The sequence below is a fragment of the Montipora foliosa genome, chromosome 5, assembly GCF_036669935.1.
Source record: "Montipora foliosa isolate CH-2021 chromosome 5, ASM3666993v2, whole genome shotgun sequence".
Taxonomy (NCBI): Eukaryota; Metazoa; Cnidaria; class Anthozoa; order Scleractinia; family Acroporidae; genus Montipora; species Montipora foliosa.
The window spans coordinates 11,304,654-11,329,889 of NC_090873.1; the positions used below are offsets into that span (position 1 = coordinate 11,304,654).

The 25,236-nt window shown below is 38.7% G+C and overlaps 1 protein-coding gene across 1 annotated transcript; it reads right to left on the minus strand.

The window, feature by feature from the left end:
- Window positions 1-14,542: 14,542 nt before the first annotated feature.
- Window positions 14,543-25,236, minus strand: LOC138002136 (uncharacterized). Its single transcript, XM_068848225.1, has 7 exons — window positions 25,039-25,236; window positions 22,866-23,188; window positions 20,557-20,671; window positions 19,972-20,091; window positions 19,429-19,548; window positions 19,134-19,253; window positions 14,543-14,853 (listed from the first exon to the last, which is right to left on the minus strand). Exons 1-7 carry the CDS (start codon window positions 25,118-25,120, stop codon window positions 14,543-14,545), a joined length of 1,191 nt encoding a protein of 396 aa, XP_068704326.1. The 5' UTR covers window positions 25,121-25,236.

A 25,236-nucleotide genomic window follows, 5' to 3' on the forward strand; every position in this document is an offset into this window, starting at 1 on the left:
GAGGTGTAGGAGCACGCATGTTGAATGCAGGAATGATTTGTCTGAGCACTCAAGTAAGGAAGCATTAAAACTGGTATACATGAACAGGAAGGACCAATGTTTCATTTTAGAAAGATAAAGAGTGCTCAAATAAAATCTGCATTGGAAAAATGAAACACTAAAAAGCCTGTGGATGGGATTTATTCATTACACCTAAAATGTTGAAGCTTGCTTCTACAGGGATTGCAGATTCATTAACAATGCTATTCAATACAGCATCGATTCAGGTATATGGCCAGATGCTTGGAAAAAAGGTGAATGGTGTCCTGTACTTAAAAATGAAGATCCACTAAATGAGATGAACTACCGACCTGTGACACTCTTAAGCACAGTGGATAAAGTGTATGAACAATTATTGAGTGGGCAAGTTTATCAGCACTTTGACAATATCCTCGACTCTAGTATTTCAGCATATAGAAAAATGCACAGCTGCGAAACAACCACTATTAGAATGACAGAAGAATGGAAATCAGCTATGGACAATAAACAAGTTGTTGGCATACTCTCCACCGATATGAGTAAAGCTTTCGACTCATTGCAACCGTCCTTATTGATCAATAAGCTCAAAGCATATGGGTTCTCAGAGCAAGCACTTTGTCTCATGCGTTCGTATTTCACAAATAGACAAAACCGGGTAAAACTAAATTCAGTGGTAAGTGAGTGGAAGGATATGAGAAGAGGATGTCCTCAGGGCTCATCCTTTGGTCCTCTGCTATGGAATATATTTCAAAATGACTTGACATATCAAATAACGGATGCAAACATCTCAATGTACGCCGACGACCACCAGATTTATGTTATTGCTGAATCAATATCCCAAGTAGAGCAGACTCTTAGAAACGAGGGTGTAGTTATATCAAGATGGTATAATGAGAATTATCTTAAAGGCAATCATAAAAAGTATGGTGCAATGATTTTGTGTAACGGGGATACGGAAGCTGCAGCAATTAATATCACAATTGATGGTGAGAATGTCGAATCTACACTTTCCCTTAAGCTTCTTGGAGTGACACTTGACAGTAGACTGAACTATAGTTCACACATAAGTGATATTTGTAAGAAAGCAGGAAGCAAAGTCGGCGTTCTTAATCGACTCAAAAAACTGGTTCCTACTCATGCCTTGCTTCAGTTGTACAAGGCTGGGGTGCTACCGAATTTAACCTACTGCCACATGGTCTGGCATTTTTGCAGAGCATCAGACACTAAGAAGCTAGAGAGGGTACAGGAACGAGCTTTGCGAGCTGTATTCAGTAATAAAACAGCAACGTACGAGCAGCTCCTCGAATGGGCAAAACTACCGAGTTTAGAAAATCGAAGACTACAAGACATTTTAATTTTAATGTATAAAGTGAAACATAATTTGGTACCCAAGACTATAATTGACATTTTCCCTATCTCAAATAGTAAATACAATTTACGTAACAAGGATTTTTCTATCCCTAGGGTAAACACTACAAAATACGGCAAACATAGTATCCGATATTTAGGACCGTATTTATGGAGTAAAATAAATATTAACTTACGTCAAAAAACGAGCCTTGAAGCATTTAAACACGCAATCCGAGGTATGGACATAAAAGGATTATTGGACGGGAGCTGTAATTGTCAAGTGTGCCAGTCCTGACGATAACTTCTGATTTTAGTCCCTTTTTAATTATTTATATGTTTAACTAAATTAGTAATGTTAGTAGCATTGTAAATAATTAACTATTTTTACAGTTAATCGTTAACTGTATTTAAATTTGTAAATCTTTACATGTATCTATCAATTTTATCTTTTAATCTTAATTTTATTGATCAATTTTAATTAAGTGTCCCCAATTAGCTCTTAGCTAAGAGCTAAATAGTTATAGACACTTGAATAAAGTTTATGTATGTATGTAATACAATATATTATTAAAAACACGAAAGAGTGCACCCACACACATTTATCCACAAAAAATACAAAAGCGTAAATACTTCGAAGAATTTAACGCTACTAGGAGGAGGTGAGAGTTTGGTAATAAATTTTCAAATTTCTCTCCAAACATCGACACCGTTGATACCCATTTTATTCTTGGAATGTGAGTACACACTTTCCATGCAGAACGGCTCTGGGTATTCGAGAAATTATTACAATAAAGGGATTTGATATCCTTAACAGATAACGTTCTCGTACCCATTGTTAAGCTCAGTGATATCTCATTTGAGTTATCCCCCTTTGAAGTGACCGCAGTTTAAAATGCTATAATAATATTTAAAAAAAGCGTCATTCGACAGAGCACTTACCTTCTTCATAAGAAGCGTAAGATGCTCCAAAATAAAGCAACGGATAAAGAATGTAGCAGCACAGAAAAAGAGAATCCATGTCCGCAAACTAGCAACAATTAACTGTTAACATCACATAAATTCTTAGTTTCAAATAAGGGAAGTAGAATACTGACAATTATAATCACACCTGTCGATAATTTAGTTAATGATTTCTCCTGTATTAGCTACAATTATTTGGCGCCTCAACCCTTTTGCTAAAGGTATAGCAAGTTAAGCAGTTTTAGAAGATACAATGAGGCGATGTGAAACGTTCTCGAGCTCACTCATCCCATGAAAAGCGACCAACGCTTAGGGAAGCATTGTTTGTAAAGTTCACTGTAAATTTCTAATTTTTGATGGTCATCGAAACTAGAGGGTCTAATAGAACGTTTTCAACCAACCTCTAGCGACACCAATAACAATAGAGAAATGTACGACTTCTGGTGGACGAACAATTGAAGCTAATGAGAGATGTTTTGTTTTCGTCCACCATCATGGCGGCAATGACGTCACGCGAAAACCTTTTATTAAACAATCTTCTATGGCCAAAATTTGTCAATAGCACTATGATTAACGAAAGCAAGAAAAGGTCAACAATGGCGTCGTGAAATATTCTGAGGATGTAATTTTTGTCGAGTTTTAGGCCCGTTTTAAACGTCGCATTTTACATGTGCCGAATGTAATGCAAACGAGAAAAATCTATTGTTTTCGCTCATTTGCATTAGATTCGGCACATGTAAAATGCGACGTTTAAAACGAGCCTTAAAAACTCAAAAAATAAAAAAAAAACGTATGAATTTAAAACAATCATGTGATAATATAGACAAGAGGAAAACATTTAAGAATTCAGGTCTCTGGAGATTATTTTGCGAAACCAACATACGTTTACATAAATAGAGATGCGTCTCTTTTTTCAGGGCGATATCGGTAAGCAAACACTATTACCTTCCGGCAACCTGTCGGCATTCAGGTTCCAAAAAATGAAGCAGCCTTAGCCTCATTTACACTAGCAAGGTTTCCTTGACAAATCCACTTGTCAAGGAAAACTTGTCGACTGTACACAGTAGCAAGTTTTCCTTGGTAGTGTAAATGAAAAATATGACAAGTTTTCCTTGACCAGTACACTTGACAAGTAATATCCTTGTCACATTTTCCTTGTTGTCCGTCTACGCGAGCAAATTTCCGACTTGACAATTCTTCCTTGTCACGGAAAAGCTAACACGCCAGATTTTCCTTGACAAGGAAAATTTGTCCACTATTCCCCATCTACAAGAGCAATTTTTCCTAGTCAAGGCAAACTTGTCAAGGAAAAATTGCTCGTGTAAATGGGGCTTTAGGGTGCGTTCGATTGACCCTATTCCGGAATAAGAATACGTGGAGTGATGATTTAAAACGGTATGTCTGGAGTTTTGAAGCAAAGGATAATAAATATATGTTCAAAATATCATTTTAGCAGGTGTTTGGCAATTTTAATGTGAATCTTCTTAAAAGCGAAGGATTTCTAACTTCTATTCCACGTATTCCTATTCCGGAATACGGTCAATCGAACGCACCCTTAATTTCATACGCCAATTGAATTCTTATCTCCAAAGTAAACACTCGTGTTTACTTTTTTTAGACATATATATTTTTAAGGCTGAAGATCACTCATGATCGGATAATAAAATAAAGAGCCAGTATGAACCATAATCTCGTTGAAAATGTCAGGATTTTTGACCCAGAGTAAAATGGAACAGAAAATTTACTTCTGTTAACTTCCCCAGGCATTCCTTTCTTCCGTTGTATCGAAGTTACCAGAGGTTTTCTCTGCCATTTAGATTTTATTGCGGTGATGAACTGGAGTTGCTGGCAAGTATTTGTAAAAAAATCCATGCCTTTCGTTCCCAGCGGGTAGAAGAGACATCGATGATGAAACGTTCTGACCCATCCCACGAAAAGCCATCAACGCTTAGGAATCATTTTTTACAAAGTTTACTGTAAATTTTTAATTTTTGATGGTCATCGAAACTAGAAGGCCTACTTAAACCTCGACTGTCTGAAAGGAAGTGCTCGCGTTATTTGCGATGCAAGTTTCTGACAACTGGGTGTACCCCGTTTTTGAAGTAATTAATAATGAAGTGGAGAGACATTTGAATAAGTGATTATTATAAGTTTATTTTGAGCAACCAGCATACGTTACTTTACATAAATAAAGAGGGTCAATTTTGGTGGAGCAAACACCATTAGAGATCTTTAGCAACGAATTTTTCGGGCAGTACCGCTAACCGCAAGCCTCGGGAAATCACGTGATCTTGTCCTGGCCTCTGCGGTTCGAGTTTCAACTTCAAGACACCGTTCTTGCGGTAAGTGATTTACGGCAGCGATTTACAGCCAGAGATTAATCAGACTTCGCGTTTGACCATATCAATTATGTTGTTACATGTGTTTGCTATCTATTGGGTTAAATTTTAAAGACCAAATATGAGTTTTGGGACAATTTGAGCTGTTTGATTTGAGAGCAGTTGTAGCAAGAAAAGTACAAGATGGCGGCGCCGATGTGAATAACAGGAACGGCTTGCCGAAGTTAAAAATCAAGCTAACTTCTAACGGCAAACGACTAACCGCAAACCGCGGTTGACGGTTTGCAGTATGTCCCCGAAAAATTCGGTGATGAAGTTCTCTAATTAGGTTCCGGCAAACCCGTAGGCATGCAGGCTCCAAAAAATAAAGCAGCCGTAGCCAAGGGTGTGTTCGATTGACCGTATTCCGGAATAAGAATACGTGGAGTGATGATTTAAAACGGTATGTCTGGCGTTTTGAAGCAAAAAGGATAATAAAGGAATGTTGAAAATATCATTTTAGCAGGTGTTTGACAATTTTAATGCGAATCCTCGTAAAAGCGAAAAATTTCTAACTTCTATTCCAAGTATTCCTATTCCGGAATACGGTCAATCGAACGCATTCTTGATTTAACTCTCGGTCCAACTGTTTCAAGAGTTTAAATCTAGTAATGACGAACCTTCAAAAATTAAAATTCTAGTTTAACTTAACCTACATCTTCAATCGAATTTGGGCTTAATTAACCGGCACAGGGGACCTTAATATGAGTGCTGGCAATTTCAAAAAAATGCCGGTGGAACCTATTAATTGAGTAGCACGTCAAATTCCTATTTTTCCAACTTTTTTGTATTTTTTGGCCTGCTTCCTATTTTCTCCTATTTTTTCAAGAAATTCCTAATTTTTCCCTTTTTTTTTTAGGATTTTACCGAGTGCAGGGCTACATTTTGAAATATTTGAGATAAATTTTCAATAAATATGGTAAATTCTTCAAAGAAAAAAAAATACGGAGAATTTAAAGTCGTGTTTGCATAATAACCTTTTGAAACTTGTGTCCAGACCTTCTCGATGTTTTTGGTAGCATGCAAATAAGTCTGGGAGGTCATTTGCAAGCTTGTGCAGCTGCTATGTGGAATTAAGGAAGCTAGTAATTCAATCCGAATTCATCCCTTTTGTTTTTGAGCAATACTGAGTTGTGGTATGCCATCTCTTTAGAGACAGTTGTATCTTTGTCTTTATAGCAATGTTTTATTCGAAAAAAGTTCAAATATTTTTCAGCCTTATACGTTTTCTGATAGCTGTTAGAGTGGTAACCATTACAAACAAACTCTTGTTTACGGACGGTATAATTGTTCGGATATACTTAACGTGTTCCCCTTATGACTAAAAAGGGACAAGAAGTAGCTTTGAATAAACTTTTGAACATAAGAAAATTTTATTCAGCTTCTAAAGTGAATCCAATGAATTACTTAGAGAAAAGAGGACAAAAGGGGACATTGGTAACTGAAAAACTGCATTAAGTGTTGGACAAGGCCATGTCGTCAACGACGAACACTGCCAAAAATAAGAGCAAAGCTAAGGTTACACAGTCTGCTAAAATAGCCCAAAAATATTAAGCGTTAGATTGCTTTTGTTTACGAATAGTCTTTTTGGCTTTTACTGTATGTAAAGACATCTTAGAAAGTACTGTATGTGATATAATTTGGAAGGTGAAGGACAAGTTTCCCTTGGTAAAACGTTTTAGCACTTGTTTCTATGAAGGATTCCTGCCATCTAGTCTGTGAGATATTAAATACGGCATTGGGTTGTGAAACAGAGCTGTTGTTGGCTTTGGTAAGAGGAGTAGAGTTGATGGAACGTTTCATATTTTGTTCCTATTTTGAGAAGAAAATGTCTATTTTTTTTCCCATTTTTTGGCCTGTGTCATTTGTCACTTGACACCCTGACTTCGTGAAACTTAAAGTTTACATCAAAGCTATTCTCTAATCCAAAGTCAAAATCGAACTTAGGGAAGTCTTTCGCGATTATTCATCTCGTTCGCGTCGTTCAATGGAATGTGCTTAAGTATCCTAACAATAAGGCAACATTCACACAAACGAAGTTCCACATCGACAAGGTTTTATGACTTCAAAACCGTGTCAAAATCGATGCGGTTTGTAAGTATTTACACGGAAAGTCGTGACGGTAAAAATGAGCCCTGCACTACGTGCTAACTTCACCATTTTGTTCCTTCTTGTAGAGACTAGGGAGCGCTTAAGGAGGGAGTTTAAGAAACCATGACCGCTACGGCGACCAAAACTTCACTTCAAAATACTGTATAAGTTTGAGCAATTCCAATTTGTGTTTCACGATGTTTCCATCTTGTTCATGTTGTACGAAATGGACGGCTTCCACTCGACGATGACGTGTGTGAGGAGGAGGCGAGAGTTTGGTAATAAATTTTTAATTTTCTCTCCAAACATCGACACCGTTCATACCTATTTTATTCTTGGAATGTTAGTACACACTTTCCATGCAGAACGGCTCTGGGTAGTCGAGAAATTATTACAATAAATGGATTTGATATCCTTAACAGATAACGTTCTCGTATCCATTGTTAATCTCATTTGAGTTATCCCCCTTTGAAGTGACCGCAGTTTAAAATGCTATAATAATATTTTAAAAAGCGTCATTCGACAGAACACTTGCCTTCTTCATAAGAAGCGTAAGATGCTCCAAAATAAAGCAACGGATACAGAATGTAGCACCGAAGAAAATAATTCATGTCCGCAAAGTTACTGTAGCAACAATTAACTGACAACATCACATAATATCTTATTTTTAAATATAAGGGCAGCAGAGGACTGAGAATTAATTATCATCACACCTGTCGATTATTTAGTTAATTAATGATTTTCTCCTGTACTACATTTATTTGGCGCTTCAACAATTTTGCTAAAGATATAACAAGTTAAACAGTTTTAGAAGAGACATTGAGGCGATATGAAACATTCTGACTCATCCCATGAAAAGCGACCAACGCTAAGGGAATCATTGTTTATAAAGTTTACTGTAAATTTCTAATTTTTGGTGGTCATCAAAACTAGAGGCCCTAATAGAACGTTTTGAACTAACCCCTAGGGATACCAATAACAATAGAGAAATGTACGACTTCTGGCATGGTGGACGAACAATTGAAGCTAATGAGAGATCTTGTGTTCTGTTTTCGTCCACCAGCATGGCGTCTAGTTGACGCGACGTCAAAACCTCTTATTAAACAAGTACTTTAAACTTCTGTAGCAGAAATTTTTCAATAGCTATGCTTTTTGAAATCAAGAAAAAGTAAAGAATGACGTCGTCAAAGATTCTGATGAAGTAAGTTTTGTCGAGTTTTAAAAACTCAAAAAAACTTATGAATTTGCTCCTGCATTTTGTGAGTACTCATCTATAGCCTGTGTCACAGAGGCGTGAAATCGCGAGAACCCCCTACGCACATCACGTCCCACTTACAGAAAAAAAAAAGTCAAATTTGCAAAGCTTCGAACCCGAGGCATAATATTATGGAATTTTTTTGATACGACAGTTGAATTCTTGTATCCAAAGCAAACACCTGTGTTTACTTTTTTTACACATATATGTTTTTAAAGTTGAAGATATACCAGGTCGCTGATGACCGGATGATAAAATAATCTGAGCCAGTATGAACTATAATCTCGTTGAAAATGTCGGAACTTTTGACTCAAAATAAAATGGAACAGAAAATTTACTTCTGTTAACTTCTTCAGGCATTCCTTACCAGAGGTTTTCAGTGCCATTTAGAATCAGTATTGCGGTGACGAACTGAAGTTGCTGGCAAGTATATGTAAAAAATCGAGGCCTCTCGTTTCCAGCCATTTCACCGAGTGGAAAAAAGAAACTTATTTAACATTAAGAAATCTATAAGTTCTTGCCCTAATGGATTGCCCCCGAGCAAAATTCACCTATTTAGCTTCTTTTGCCAAAGCAAAGCCGACGTTCTTCTCCATTTCATTTCTTCCATTTCTTCCATTTCATTTCTTCTCCATCCATGCCTCTTGTTCCCAGCGGGAAGAAGAGACATTGAGTCGATGTGAAACGTTCTGACACATCCCACGAAAAGCCATTAACGCTTAGGGAAGAATATTTTACAAAGTTTACTAACGACGTGGAGAGACATTTAAGTAGGTGCCGATGAGGTGATTATTACTCGGTAATCACGGTTTTTCAAAAAGGCCGCAAGCCGTTTTTGTGGAGCTATTTAGAGAAAATGCATATTTTTTCAAAGAATTGCCTATGTAATTCTACTAAAAACAATTATTCACCTCAGGCTGGGTGAATATCGGTGAATTTTTTTATTCACTGATATTCAACTCGCCTTCGGCGAATAATTGTTAAATATTTAACAAGTCACTTCTAATTACAATATTATCCCTCGTGCTAATTTAAGGCGTAAAAACGAGAATCTAAATGTCGAATGAAACACGACGCGGTAAACGCCAATAGATATAAATGTCAAGGGAAGGCGAACTAGTGATCCGTTTAATAGGCCTTATCACGGGAACTTGCCCAGCGAAATCTTAAATTTCCTTTACATTTGTCTGTAATTTTTTCCGACAGACACATGTCTGAATGAGTGTAAATAATCAAGCAATCGTATGACAAATTTTCAAATTTCGCTGGCCAAATTCTAGAATACGTAAGACCTTCAAATTTTGCCAGTAAAATATTTTGGTTAGCAACTAAATTTTACCATTTTACAGATGTTTCTACAGTGAAACGCAGATTCCAATACAAACACTGTTATTTCGGACATGCATGTTTGCCTACCCGTCAAGATGGCTTTCAAAACTGTAATAAGGCCTCTGCTATCGGCAATACAGAGCCGAAGCAGGTCCGGAAAAACTGAGGGGGTGCAGAAGTCTTAAGCAACTTGTATTTTGAAATTCGGGGGGACGCATTGGACGGGTGAAAGCCCGTTGTTTGCAGGGGCGGGGACTGGGGCCATGGGCGTGTGAGGCACCGCCCCCCACCTCTTGAAAATATTTGAAAACAAAACACCAGCAAGGGCATTTCCCAGCATTTTTGGCCTTTAAATTCCAATTTTTTGATAGATGAAAGCAAAGCACACTGCATCTCAGTGATCCAAGAGGTTTAGTTAAGTAATTATATCTAATCACAAAACATGATTATCTATTTCCACGGACTCCTTAACGCAACTCCAATATCCCTGGTATTCCCAATAAAAATTTAAAAATCATCGACTGTCTTGTTTAACGAAATCAAAACACTTGTACAGAGTCAATTCATTAGTATTTCCAACACTGCCTCAGCAAAAATTGTAAAACAAGACAACGGTTGTGCCTAAATTAGAAGAAAAGTTTCATGTGTAAGAGTCAGTCACCATAGTATATTTTTAGTCACTATGTTGAGTTTAATTTTGTTTTTGGTTTGGATTTTTCCCAATCTCGTACCCAGAGTCCTCGTCAGCGGGTGAGCGCCCAGAGAGACTCTGGGATCATGGATATAAATTATTTTTTGATTGGTCGCTTGCATAACAATGGCAGTCCGACAGGAAGTCGGTAAGTAAGTCGGAAACCCCAGAATTTAGAGGGAGATTTAAAATCTAAAACTAGTTTCAGTGCTGTTTTTTTTTTTTTTTTTAATCTCAGAAATATATAAATCCCAAAAATAATGCAACGACGGGGTTTGAATTGTCTTTTTCCCACTCTGCCAAAAACTGTTGCAAAAGCACCGTGCGAAAACTTTACATCAGTCTTTTTGGAGAGAAATCCGTAAAAGGAGGTCTTGTCGAAGTCATTCAGAATTACGGAAACATAAAATTGTAGTAAAAGAGGACATTGGCGTCGCTTCCACACAAATTGGTTGATCATGTTGTATGCACGATGGTATTCTGCATGATGGATTGCACGCTGAAACACTAAAAATAAACTTACCGAAAGCGTCATAATTGGTTTTATCTTCACTCGCTTTTACAGCAAGCCAATGGAGTCCAGATAAACTAAGAATAAAGCCAGGATCCGAGCCAGGATTCGAGGCAGGATTCGAGGCAGGATCCGAGCCAGGATTCGAGACCTAACCGAGACCTAACCTAACCTAACCGAGACCTACCCTAACCCTAACTAGACCTAACTAGACTAGAACCAACCTAAATAGACCTAACCTATCCGATTTGAGACCTAACCTAACCGAGCGATTCGAGAAGAAAGGGCGGAGAAAGCTCATCTTATCTCGAATCCTGGCTGGAATCCTGGCTCGGATCCTAGCTCGAATCCTGGCTCGGATCCTAGCTCGAATCCCGGCTCTAACTTTAGGTATCCTCAATGGTGAGTAAGGCCAAAAGTTTTGTTTCTCAAACACTTTAAACACGCTATTTCTACTGTCAGTACTGTTTTCTCTTTTCTGTTTCCGTTTAAACTCAAGCATGCGCAATAAGACCGGAACCCACGTTTTCTGGGAAAATGGAGTCCATTATCCCAGGTTACAGGAACTCTTCGCAAGATGAAAAAGGAGAAAGTAGTTCCAAAACGGGAACTGTTTCAAGTTTTGGCCCAAGCATACAGTCAGTCAAATTACAGGAAAGTGGTTTCAAGAAATTATGCAGAAATCAGCCAGAAAGTTGTCAACATGGAAAATGCCCAACAACCAATTGCAATGGCAGCTCCAATAGTCCTCCGTCTTTCGATAGAGATCGAATTGATGGTAAAATGCCTCCCTCGTACCCCAACATGCCTTTAGGAAAATTAACTTCGATCGAAAACCATTATGCTCGAGTAGTAACCAAGTTTCGAGAACTCCAAAGACTTATTTCTCCTACAACATTAAAACTGCGCAGTGCTACTAATCTTACTTTCGACTTTTTTCAAGACATTTCCTTTATATACATCTTGTAAACTGGTCATTTTGCAAAATGAGTAATTTCCTTTCAAGATAAATTCTTGTTTGTTAATTTAATATTGTAACAGTACAAATAATACCATTGTTACGTTCTTTTTTGATACAGTTACTTTCCAGTTGTATACTGCTCTATTTAATTGAAAATCTGAGAGACCGATATTTATAAATTTTGTATTATGCAAGCTATATTGCCAATGGAATGATTAAAGAATATCACGGTTTTTTCATTATGAAATGTAGTTCTACTTTTGAAAGACAGAAAATGGTTTAGCTCTGACGAAGGGCTAACACTCCAAACGTCAGCTTTCAAATTTCTTTACAGTGATCAATTTACCATATCAACTCAGTTGATAAACCCTTTTCTTTATATCACTTCCCCACTGACACTGCACACAGCTTCTTTACAAACTAAACCCCTTTATGCTACATGTGAAAGAATGCTTTACTTCCACCAACCATGAGCCAATATTGTTAGCCAAAAAACCAAAACAGCTTTAGACTAAACACTGCCAATAAGTGATCACTCCAATCTGATTATTACTACAATGCGTGCCGATCCCTTACCTAGATTGCAGTGAATGACACTTGAAAAATGCAGACTAACCGTAAATCGCAGTAAAAGCTAACCGTTTTAAAATGGTGCTCAGACTTAAATACTGCTTCTCAGCGATATTTGAAATCGGTGCTTTATAGACTTAAACACTGTTTATCAGCGCTATTTGTAGGCAGCCTGCAGTTGTCATACACCTCCTGAAATGCTAACTGTTTCAAATAAGTGTGTAAACGTAACCCTACAACTCCAATACTACGTCTATGGAACGCCTATGTCTATGTTATGTCTATGTAACGGCATTTCAACATATCGAGCTAGTTTTGGACGAGTTCTTGAAGTCTCTGTGACGCTATCTATTAAACGGGTTTAACTTCTTTAGAAAACTGCCCATTTTAACATTAACATATTTGGATATCTTTCTGTAATTAATGTTACGGAGTATGTATTAGTAAACTAGAGAAATCATTTTAAGATTATTGTGATGAATTTTGGTCTCTGATGCTATAAAAGAGAGAAATCAGAGAAATCACTTTAAAGATTATTAAGATGACTTTTTGTCTCTGCTGTGCTATGCTATGCGTGTGAGCAGTAATTTCTAGTGTTAAGGGTTAAATTCTCAGTTTAGTGATTAGGGTTAAGCTCTCAGTTAGTTTGGGCTCCTGATAATGTTGAGGAAAGAGGGAGTACTGCCTAACTTTAACTTTAATGAGTTTCCGGTAGAAAAAAAATAGGTGAATAACTACAGATTTACTAAATATGTTAACCAGGGTCATAGCTCGAAAATAAATTATGACTTAGGCAATGTCCATGGTTAAATTATCTTCATAGATATTTTAGGTGTTTATGATGAGTACATTTTACAGACAACAACGGAATCATGGTTTAAAAAATGTCTGAGCTAGGCAAGTGCCTCGGTTTACCTCATACTGGCTAAGGCCCTGTTAACTTTCTTGTAAGCAAGTTTTAAGATATGATTTGAATTGCAAGGGCAAGTACGATACAAGACAGACTTTTTCCCCTAAAATGAAACATTTAAGAACAATTCGTGTTGCAAGTCGTGTCAAATAGGAAATGTGTCACAACTACGAAAGCAGTTTGTTATTTCACATCATATGCGGGAGGAGTGTGCAAAGCGAGCACTTGTGACCAGCAATATGATTGGTTGGTTTCTTTAATTTTCTCGTTCCCAGGGTACACCTATTTTCACTCCAAAACGGCGATTCCTTCGGTCAGCACTAAATAAAAACTACTTCTAACCACTTCAGAAAGAAGCGCAGTTGAAGTGACTCGAGACCACTGCTGATCTCGAAAAAGACTGGATCGAGCATCTATTGTTTCATGCGAATCAGAACAAAATGTCAAAAGGGAGAGGAAAGCAATGTTGTAAAAACCACTTTCAAAGTTTTTGCCTCTTTATATCGAAAGAGGTTCCGCTTTTACCCATAACTTCACTGTGTATACGATGCTTTAGCGCAAAATTGGCCAAGATGCACCGCTGGAGTGAAAACAATGGGTTGTTCGATCGATCCAGTCTCTTTTAGAGATCAGTGGACTTAACTGCTTATAGGAGCCCACAGTTCGTCGAAAAGCCGGCGGTTATAGAAAGAGTGCCGGCTGAATTGAGGCCCTACTGAAATGTTTTTTGGGGTGCGTTGCTAAGGATGTAATGGTTAAGTAATTTGAGAGAATTTTGCATCCAGCCAAGCATGGTTTTCTTTTTATTTTGAAAGCTGATCTTTTTAAAGAGATAAACCTTTCTGAAATATCCATAACATTTTCAAACAAGACGATTTCAAAAAATCAATGCTTAGCTATATTCTGTAATTGGGAGTGCCATATAAAAAAAATAATTAAATTTAAAGACCGCCGGAAATTTAGCTTTTTCTCAAACCGGAAGTCAGTTCGTGTACGCATGCGCAGTTGATCTGACAGTTCGTGCGGTGATTTTTGCTGGCTTTTTTTTCTTTTGCGTCATGTAGCAGCCAAACTGTGATACGTATGTACGGGAAAGTGAGAGGGTTTTCTTGTCAGCTCACGATATGATGACGTCAGTCACCGGAAGTACCATTTCACTTCCTTAGCAACGCGCGAAAAATTCTTCTGTGGTCCCTTAGGTTTTCTAATAGCAAATAACCCAATCTCGTCCTCAGAGCTCTTCTCCTGACTGAGGGAGAGAAGAGCTCTGGGGAAACCTGAAACAAACTGTTTTCTTATTGTTTCTCGCGAAGAGCAATCAAAAGCGTCTATCATTGGTGCATTCAAGTTAGCACGAGAAGTGAGCAAGCGCTGTAAGGTTCAAATAGCCAATTTTTGGCTATAAGAATCCTACGGCGCATGCGCTCCTACATAGAATTTCCCAGAGCCTTGAGTCAATCCGAGGCTCTGGTGACGAGAATGCCAATAACCAACGTACTTTTGTGCTTTACTGCATGATCAAAGAAGAAAAAACACCTCCACCTCATCTTCTTCAAAGGTTGAAGCTCCGGCAAGAAGAGTTAACCTGTTCTGAACCCCTGTTGGGACAATGTAGTTGTCACCAAAATTTGAGGATGAAGTGGCCGATATCCTATCAATTAGGAGGTCATTTTCTCCAAACGTAGGGCCGACATGTGCAACGTTATGTATCGCTTTGGAAGGATCTTTTACATTGCTTTTGAATGGCGGCAGTCCTTCGGCGTTTCGTAGCGAGAAAATAAACGCTTTCTCTGTGGCACCGAATTTCCCATTACCGTTTCCTGGCGATTCTGAAAGAAGGAAAAATTATTCATTGTACTTCAAAATTGATCAAAGAGAAATAGCGTATTTAAACGAAAAATGATAGGGCGATAATATATACACTCTTTAGTCGCTTATGAACACTTTGACTCCCAACAGTGATAATTAAGTAAACTCTCCTTACAATTTCAAACACTGTCCGGTGAACAAGTATTGAGAATAAAGATCATTATCAGTTGAAGGATATTATTTTGAGATAACACCAAATTCCATAAGTGCCATTTGAAAAGTCAAAGGAATTAGTAAAACATTTTCGTAATGGTACTCCCAGACGAATTTGTACACAATTTAAGATCAAAATCTGAGATATTCCCCACTTTATTTCAGAGCTGATCTATTTTCAGACCTATTTCAGCTGTAACACGATTAGCTTAATAAATTGAGAAGGGCTTTGTTGATGGCCCTATCGCCTAATGATGAAGAAGAAGCTTTTTCTAAAAGCACACCCAATTCAAGACTTGATTGAACAAACCATACCATATTTCAGACCGAATTGTTCAAAATCGATACCCTATTTTTTCAGTCCAAAACGGCTAAAAAACCATACCCTTTGGGGCCGCACATACCTATAGAGCCCATATAAGGGAGTACCCCCGGGGGGGGGGGGGGGGGTACTTGTTGTAACTTGTATTTCTGAGCAAAGTAAAGAAGATCACGGTTAGGGCACACGTCATGATTTTTAGATGCCCTTGCATATTACTTGTAATGAATAGACCATGTTATAATTGTAGCTACAATCCGGGTTAAAACACTTCGGGACACTTGCCAAATTTTGGGCGAAAAGTAGAGAATTTACTGTACATGCTTCCATCGTTATATGAGCAACGTGTGTTCTTTTTTCGCTGCGTTTTTTACCCCCCCCCCCCCCCCTTACCCCCCTTTCCCTTCCCCCAGACAATGTTGAAACATGCCAGCGATCGATGAACGGATCTTAATTTTGGAGACCGTGAAAAATCAACATTGTAATGGGGGGAGGGGGAAAAGCGCGAATTGGTGCGAATTGTCCTAAGAATTTTGACCAGGTTACCTGGCCTAAGAATGGAAGCCAGGCAGCCGGTGACCCTGCTTTAATACAAACCTTCGTGCTTTTCTAATGTTAATGTGGACTAATTAGAATTACAACAACACGATTTGCATGATAAAAGCAGCGAGGTCTGTATCAATACACGGTCACTGGCAGCGACGCATAGCCATTCATAGGTTAGGTCACAGAGCAAACAACTGTAAAAATGGCCTACTGGACTTGATGGGTATTTTCACCTATTTTCACCTACGATCTCTAAATACAGGTGCAGTACTGCATATATTTGACCTGAAAAAAGAAGAAAGCGCACATAATTTTCTTCCATTTTTTTCAATAGTCTCTTCATATGCAGCCCCTCCGTGAATTCATTACCAACGCACATAATGATAAGCCAAGTTACCAGATTGCTTGATAGATCAATTTATAAAGTACTGCACTGGTATCGCAGAGGAAATGGATTCAAAAGCCGTTCACAATTGAATTTTTTAGCGTTCTATCTCATTCCTGTCAAAGTAAAATTTCGTAGTCAAGATCCGTGCGAAGGCGCACGCGTAGAGCACCATTGGTAAGAAATTATGGTAACCCATCTGTGCGAGAAAATTTGGGTTTAGTCACCCTACGACCGTAGGACCGTACGTCCACCCCTCTATATTACCCACTATCACTTGACCATATCGTGGGCTGAAGTTTAGAGCTCGGCCTGGTTTACAGCGTACATCTTTAATATTGGACATCCATATTATAGTCAATTGATACCTTTCAAAACATGGTATCCACTGACCAGTATCACGTGACCATATCCAGGCCAGCTGTTTTTGTTGACTGCTGACCAGGTACTTGGTTTCAGTTGGATCGCAGGCTCAAGGCAGGTTAGCATATTGTAAGAACAAATTACCCGGTAGCTCCGCTTTTAGGCTTGGCTATTATACGAAGTCTCTTCGCATTAACTGCTTCCAACCTCATTCCCAGGGCTATTTCGCATCGTCCTGGCAACTGGGAACAAGATTGCACATCCTTCACGGTATTAAAGCCTGAAATTTTCTGGCTTCCCAGTTCAAACGTTATTTACTTATTGAGTGGGAGGGCTGAACGGGGAAATATTTGGCCCGAGGTCCTCGCGAACGCACCAAGCTCAGAAGTCCGTGCTCCATGACCTCGGGCCATATATTTTTAAATTTGCTGTCTGGCCCGAACTAAACTCACTAACTCAGTTAATAAGCACTTTATCGTATGGGCGGTTTTTAATATTTATAAGAAAATGAAGTTTCGAAAAAAGCTACAAATTTGCACAGAAAATTTATCGGATATGTTGTTGCTCTTCTGGCAGTAAATAGCGCTCGATGTTTAGAAGCGACGAAATCCTTAAAAATAGCGTGTATGCAATAGAACATGAAATTTATAGCAGCAAAGTAAAACCATGATTTAAAGATAGGTGAACTTTGAATACCCACCCCAAGGGATAGCTGTGAATCCTCCAAACACAAAATCGTTTTTCTTGACAATTGTGACCGTGTTGCTTTTTCCATCGCAATTACGGTGAAATGTTCTATCAGAAGTTCCGTGGGTCGAGCTTCTGTAACATAGTCCCCACCGGGAGTGATCTCCAACGGGAGGCGACAGAAACATTGCAAGATGGCGCAGATAAAATCCATCACTGGATAATATCACTGAATTCATCATAGCTGGCAAGTAGTTTAAAAAGAAATTAAGTTAGATGAGTATATATTTGCAAGGATCGTTAAATGAGATGATACAGCGCTGAGACCCGTGTATGAAAAGGCGTGGCATTCCTCAATCTTTAGAGAGGATGAGTGGTTGAGAGAACATATTCGCCATACACGAGATACTTCCAATGATAACTTTTTTCAATAAACTTTAGCTCGTGGTGATGATGCGAGCTTAGAGCGGTTTTCAATTGAGTGTCTAAAGTAACTAGCAAATTGATTGCTTTTGCATTACTTCACTCAGTGTTTGGTTGAACGTTATCGCGCCTCTTTTTCAACCAATCAGAAATGAAACCAACACCAATCGTGGCTTGCGCTTTCACATTTTCCCGTGCTTTGTGTCGGCTACGTGTAATTACTTCGAGTTTTGATTGGTTTACTATATTGCCTCCGTCCCTTTTGATTGGTCAAAGAAATTACTTTGGTTTTGGTTTTACGACACTCCATTGAAACTCGCTCTATTTTAAGGAAAACACCTGATTGGTTATCATTAGCTGCGCGACCATGGGGGCGAGACCTAGTCTTATACCCAGATCTTAGACAGTCATTTCCAGTGACAGAGTAAGATCTGGGTACGAGATTAGACGAGACCAAAATAACTTTTACAGCATGGCGCGAAGCGAAAAACAGATTGAAAGAAATTATCATGAAGCATGAGCATGTGTTCTCTCTCCTCATCTTCGCCTGGTCCTTGCTATTACTGGACTAGTTTTGATAATTACCTTTTCTCCAGAAAAATTCCGGTCCGGTTTACTAGAGGGCCGATATTCAATTCCAAGGTTAATCATTAATGGGGTAAATTCATAGTACCTTATTACATGAGATTTTAGCGACATGTTTATTTCGGAATTTTCATCTCTGCATATTTCGCGACACTTAAATTTCGCAATTTGGCGAAAATTTTATAATTTAAATCACTTCAATTTCGCGTTTTTGAGTAACACACTATTTACATTTCATTGGCAATAATGCACTGGTGGTAATACTTTGCTTCCAGTTCCAGGAACATTGTAAAGGAAGGGAGGGGTACAATAGAAGTACTTCAGAGGATCAGGGAGAGATAGGTGAGTAGAACTACACCCCCACAAAAAAAAAATTCATTTTTTAGACAGTTGATTAAAAAAAGAAACCAGTTAAAAAATTAAACTGGTTTAAATTAAAAAAACTGGTTTAGAAAAAATTCAAAAACAAAATTAAACCACAACATATCCACTTGCCCACAACAACTTTAACTTCTATAGTCTCACGGGAAAACGCCTCCATCTCCTTCTTTTTCTTTTATCACTTCTTACTTCTAGACAGAATTCCACAACAAGCTCTACTACCGTCTGAATTAAGGCTGTTTATACAGTTTTTCTTGTTTTCTAGAAGTTTATAAATCAATTCTATTTTTGTACATGACATATCTATCATCACGTGACTAACGGATACGCAAAGCGTGCAAAACAAAACTGTAAGCATCAGTCGCGATAATACCTTCGTTGCACTTTTTCGACTTTACCTGAGCAGTTTCTTCCGTCTCCTCCATATCCTTTTTTGCAAGTGCAATTGTAAGATCCTATGGTATTTGTACAGTTGGCATTCACGTGACAGTTGTTTTCAGATGAACACTCGTCAATGTCTGGAACCAAATGAACATAACAAAGGGAACTCGAGGACTGCACTTTTAAACAAAGCACGACAACAAGGTTGGTGTGTGCGAAAACATCACGTGACTGACGGGCACGCAAGGCGTGCAAAACAAAACTGTAAGCATCAGTCGCGATAATACCTTCGCTACACTTCTTCGACTTTACCTGAGCAGTTTCTTCCGTCTCCTTCATATCCTTTTTTGCAAGTGCATTTGTAAGATCCTATGGTATTCGCACACATGGCATTCACGTCACACTCGTTTTCTGTTGAACACTCGTCAATGTCTGGAACCAAAGGAACACAACAAAGCGAACTTGAGGACTGAACATGCAAACTCTTATTCCAAACAAAACACATGGTCGACGTGTGCCAAAACATTACGTGACTATTGGGGACGCAAGGCGTGCAAAACAAAACTCTTACCACCAGTCCCGATAGTACCGTCATTAGAGAGATTAAGCATGACGTTTACAGCCAACGGCAAACGGGAAACGGCAGGCTCCTGCTTGTCATAAAAGCGTGAAAATTATCTCATTTTAACTTGTCTCGTTCCTTTGAGAAGTTGCTTGATATATGGAGCTAACAGGACAGAAATGAGCTAATATCAAGCAGGGTTCTTCCATCTTTGGCAAAACCCTAATTTCACTCCGACGTTTGCCGTTTGGCGTAAACGTCATGCTTAATCTCTCTATTATAATGGTATTTACCTGAGCAGTTTCTTCCGTCTCTTCCATATCCTTTTTTGCAAGTGCAATTGTAATATCCTATGGTATTCGTACATGTGGCAGTCACGTCACACTCGTTTTCAGATGAACATTCGTCAATGTCTTAAACAATTTAAATATCGGAAAAATCAATAGTTAGGGATTCGAACTCTTCCAGTGAGAATGCGTTTTTAATAGTTCCGGATCCTTTCTCGATCTTGCAAAAAAATCTGTCCACTACAGATCTCGCACCAATAACTCAATTGCTTTGAAAAACCCTATATGGATCCTATTTCTAAAAGGAGCCCTTAGTTTTCTTCAAGTTGCTGTAGACTAATTCACCTGATAGATACATTTTCAAGTTATATCTCTTCCTTTTGGACAAGGTCGTCCCACTGAATCTTTAAGTTTTGGACAACATTATGTAAACGATTGATATTAGAATAAAGGCTAGATATCAAGCCCTTCAACTTTAAAATGGCACGCCCTTCGATTCTTTGGCATCCGTCAAATTACATTCGGAGATAATTGGTGAAAACCAACAAACAGAACATTTTGCAAGGCTGAAATTGTTTGATCGGATCTCACCGTTTTCGCAGTCTTGTCCGGTGAATCCCGCTTTGCAGATACACTTGTAGCTGTTCTCTTCGTACAGTGGCAGACACGTTCCATTGTTCTTACAAGGCCAACCGCTACATGATGACTATAAAGAATTGAACCAGATTTATTTGATAGCGGTCTCTGGGGACGCGAGTGTTCAGACAATTTTCCTTGGCGGGAAATCGCGTGGCAGCGTTGCATTTGGCAACCCGCGTTTTTATGGCGGGAAATTATATTGACCGTCGTCAATTTTTAAAGGGGATTTTATGGTTAATCAAAGCCAGTTTAGCTAAACGATGTGTGTTGGTTCTAAAGGTTTAATCTTGAAAAAAACGAAAGACGATAGCTATCATGCCAAAAGGTAACAGCAGAGTAAATGCAACAAGCAGAAGACAGGGTTTATGTGAAGAGCAAAGGGAAAGAGAGCGACAGAGAGAAAGAATGAAAAGGGAAAGAGCTAGCGAAGAAAATCGCCAAAGGGAGCGAGATAGGGATAGAGAAAAGAGACAAAATTGTAGCGAAGAACTTCGCGTAGAGGGCCGGGCGGGAAAGAGACAAACATAAGAGGTAAAATTTCATACGCGAACCGCAAGATTCAGGGGAACAGGGAAACAATGTCAAAATAGCGTATTGAAAAAGGGAACATAAACAATTACAGGGATCAAACAACTGTGAACAAGTTTGAAAGTAATTTGGGAAACAAGGTAACATAAGCAACTACTTAAAGGGAACAAGAGAACAAGGCCCACCCCTCCCCCCTCTCCTTGGGGGACCCATTAAAATATTTGCAATATTCAAGGTCAATTTGAATTGTTAATAAATGCCCGGGGGATGAATTAATGATATACAAATATTCACATAAAAGGCAAACACGTGCTCCTTATTATTCTCTCAACTCTAGTCCGCGGCAGCGAACAGTTGGCGTCCCACCCCCCCCCCCCCCCTCCTCCCCCCCCTCCCAACGAGGAAGCCGGGTTTGAAGTCCGGGCCACCTACCCGGATCTTCTGAGCCTTATCTACATGTCATAAAAAAACAATGCCCAGGGCGGAATATTACACGATCCCTGTTGTAAGTAGCCGCTAGTTCGAAATACCCTGCTGTTGGATTTTGTCAAATACGAGTCCGTTGAAGTAGCGTCGCCTGTTAAGCATTTAAAAAAATAACGTATGTTGCTTTGTCTCGCTGTTATTTGCCTTTTCAATTTCATTGCGACCATGGATCTTCACTGACAGTTCAGTTTCTGAAAGTTGTGGTTTGTAATACTCGAAGTACGGTTTTCATTCAGTTTGTGGTTCGATACGTTCTTCGGGCGAATAAAGCCGATTACACATTCTAAAAAATCACGGATTCTTCTTTTTTAGCCCAATTTGGTGGAACTATCGGTTAACTAAATTAAAAACGTTCTTTTTCAACTTTTTGTACCTGAACCCTTTTCTTGCGAATTAATTTATGGTTCTCTCTGACAAGTCCTTGGTTTTTATGCCGATTTCTTTTTTTTACTGAAAAGTATATTTTATAACCTTTAAAATGAGATATTTTAAGCCACATTGCTATAAATAATTAAGTACAGAAAATTTAATTACTTTCATAGGTCTTTGAGGACCCATGAGATAATTAACCCGGGAGCTCCGCTTTTAGGCTTGGCTAAATCTATATATTATAGATTTAGGTGGAATGTAAAGCTTAATCCCGATTGCTATCAATTTGTCTAAGGCCTTAGTCAGACGCACTGCCATGCGATGATTTCATTCGTCCTTGTTAACGCAGCGAATCTTTCATCTTCCAATTCAAGAACTTAGGCCCGTTTCAAACGTCGAACTTTTCATGTGCCGAATCTAATGCAAATGAGCGAAAACAATAGATTTTCTCATTTGCATTAGATTCGGCACATGAAAAGTTCGACGTTTGAAACGGGCCTAAATTGACAAGTGATATTCAAAAGGTGGTAAAGGTAATAAAGTAATATTGAAAGTAAATAACGGCTTGGCCTTTTAATACTTAATTTATTCCTTTCGGTTTGGAAAATAAACTGAGGTTGTTATATCTCAGCGACAAACGACGTCAGTGACAACCAGCGACAGTGGTGGTGGTGTAAGAGCGTGTTCACAGCACTAACCGCATGTACGCAATGCGTGCCTGTTTTTCAATGGCTCGGTTCGCGATACTTCGTTTTCATGCATGTCGCGTCTCATTACACCATAAAACTTAATTAAATGAATAAAAGAAGAATTAATAAAGAGAGAAAAACACACAAACACTCATCGTACTCCATAAAAGTCCAAAGCATTTGACATACCGTGATGCTGAAGTGGTGAAAGGATTCGTTGGATATGAATTTATCCGAGTTGTTGTACTTGTCCGAAGGAAGCAGTTCACAAAGCAGTTTACCGTTGATGTCCGGGTAAGCAGCCAGGTTGTATGAAAAACATGTCGGAGTTTCCAAACAGGCAAACGAGCACTGGGGCATCCAGTCAACGTGACTATACCCAAGAATGGTGATATTCAAGTAGAAAAATTTGTCTTCTTTAAAGTTTACGAAACTGACACCAATGTGTGGTTCACCGCGGCTGATAGCTTTTCCGGCTTTTTTCTCTGAGATAGATGGTTTGCTGCCAATTTCTAGGGACAAAGATAACACTGGTGTAACATACAATTGCTGGTGGCCGAACAAAAGTATTGTTGGCGAAATGGTGCAAAATTCACATAGTATATATTCATTCACATTTAATACTGTTATTATTATTCACGAATATATTTATTCATATTCAACAACCAAATTTATATTTAAGAAATATATTTATTCACATTTAGCGATGTATTTCTTATTCACGAATAAATTTACCCACATTAATTTACGGGATGTATTCATTCACGCTTGATATTTGTTCAACAGTTACGTGAGTTTATCCGCATTCAGCCATTGTGTGGCTTCACTTTCACAGACTACACATTTACGTTCAGAAATTAATCTTGTGCACGGACGAAATGGTGCAAAATTCACAAAATATTTTCATTCAGCAATTACTGCGCATAGGATTTAGCGCATACAACGTGATTCAAAACCTCGTATCCAGAGCCCGCGTTCCTCTTTGACCAAAATGCCGGGCATGTTGCGATTGGATGAACGATCCGAACCATCGAATTGGGAACTCTTCTTTGGAGATGCAGTTGACCTCCTCGATGAATGTGAAGCGTTAAGGGAAAAAAGTGATCCTTATCGTCAGGAACCAGTCCAGATAAGGCTGGAGTGTCTTAGACGGGCGGTCCAAACCATATTACCATTTCTCTCAGAGACCAGTATGGTAATGGAGGAAATTGTCAAAAACTTTCACCAGTTGCACAGGCAGTGGATCAGTAGCAAGCGTTCAACGTGCACCAATATCGCTCTGTATTTACTTGTCGGTTCGAAAGTGGAAAGAAATGGATACAGAGGTCGACCGAGGTTTGATATACCAGAAGACGTGCTGCTCAATCTTCGATTATTGGGCCTTCGCTGGACTGAAATAGCAAGAATGCTTCTGGTATCCCGTTGGACTTTTACAGCGGCGTGTTGTTGAGTATGGACTGCAAGAAGTTACAGGGTTTTCCACGTTATTCGATGAGCAGGTGGATAACACAGTAAGGCAGTTCACGAGGACAGGCGGAAACTTGGTTGGGTATTCGTTGATGTCAGGGCACCTTCGCTGGTCACTCGGCTTACGGGTGCAGCGTGAGAGAATAAGAGCAAGCATTGCTCGTGTTGATCGACTTTTTGAACGCTAACCGTTTTCAAGTGGGTGCTTAGACTTTAATGCGGCTTTCAGCGCCAATAGAAATGGGTGCCTAGACTTAAATACTTTAGGTTATGATCTTCATTAATCAAAATTTGGACACTTGAGTGGAAAGCAAACTAACCGATTATACCGAAGGTGTACTAATCGTCGGCGAAGCGACTGGTTAGCGAATGGATATTGTATTCTGAACTTTGCCCAGTGTCGCCGAGAATATTGAACTTGAATGAATACAACCCGCAAATGTGAGTAAATGTATTCGGGAATAAGAAATACGTCGTTAAACGTGAATAAAATATATTTCTTGAAGATAAATTAGTTGATGAATCTGAATAAATATATTCCTGAATAATTATAACAGCATTAAATGTAAAGGAATATAAACTTTGTGAATTTTGCACTATTTCGCTAACCATACTAAAGGAGCTAATGAGAGATCCTTTTTTCGTTCACCAACATGGCGGCAATGACGTAACGTGTAAACCACCTGGCCATGACACAAGCATAACTGTACAAAAGCAAAAGTGTCTCATTATAGGGTGGATTGTCACTTATTTAAAATGTTCTTATAATATATTTTAGTATTCGGGGCATGAGAATGAAATTGGCATCATCTTAATGATGACCTCGAACTTGTGACGGGACCTTAAATTTGTTAAGTTCGGGTTGAGTTCAAATTGCGGCGAAAAAAAATCATACCTGTAGCAACTACATATGAGATGAAGATTATTAGTATAAGCAGAGAAGCTTTCATAAATGTCGTAAAGCCAAAGGGTTTCATCCTTTTCCCCTACTTTACGGTGCAAGACTGTTCGACCGTCGGTTAATTTTAAACCAGTGAGGTTCGCCATTGCTTAATATCCAGACGTGAAATGGTTCGTGGTTTTTACATGTAAG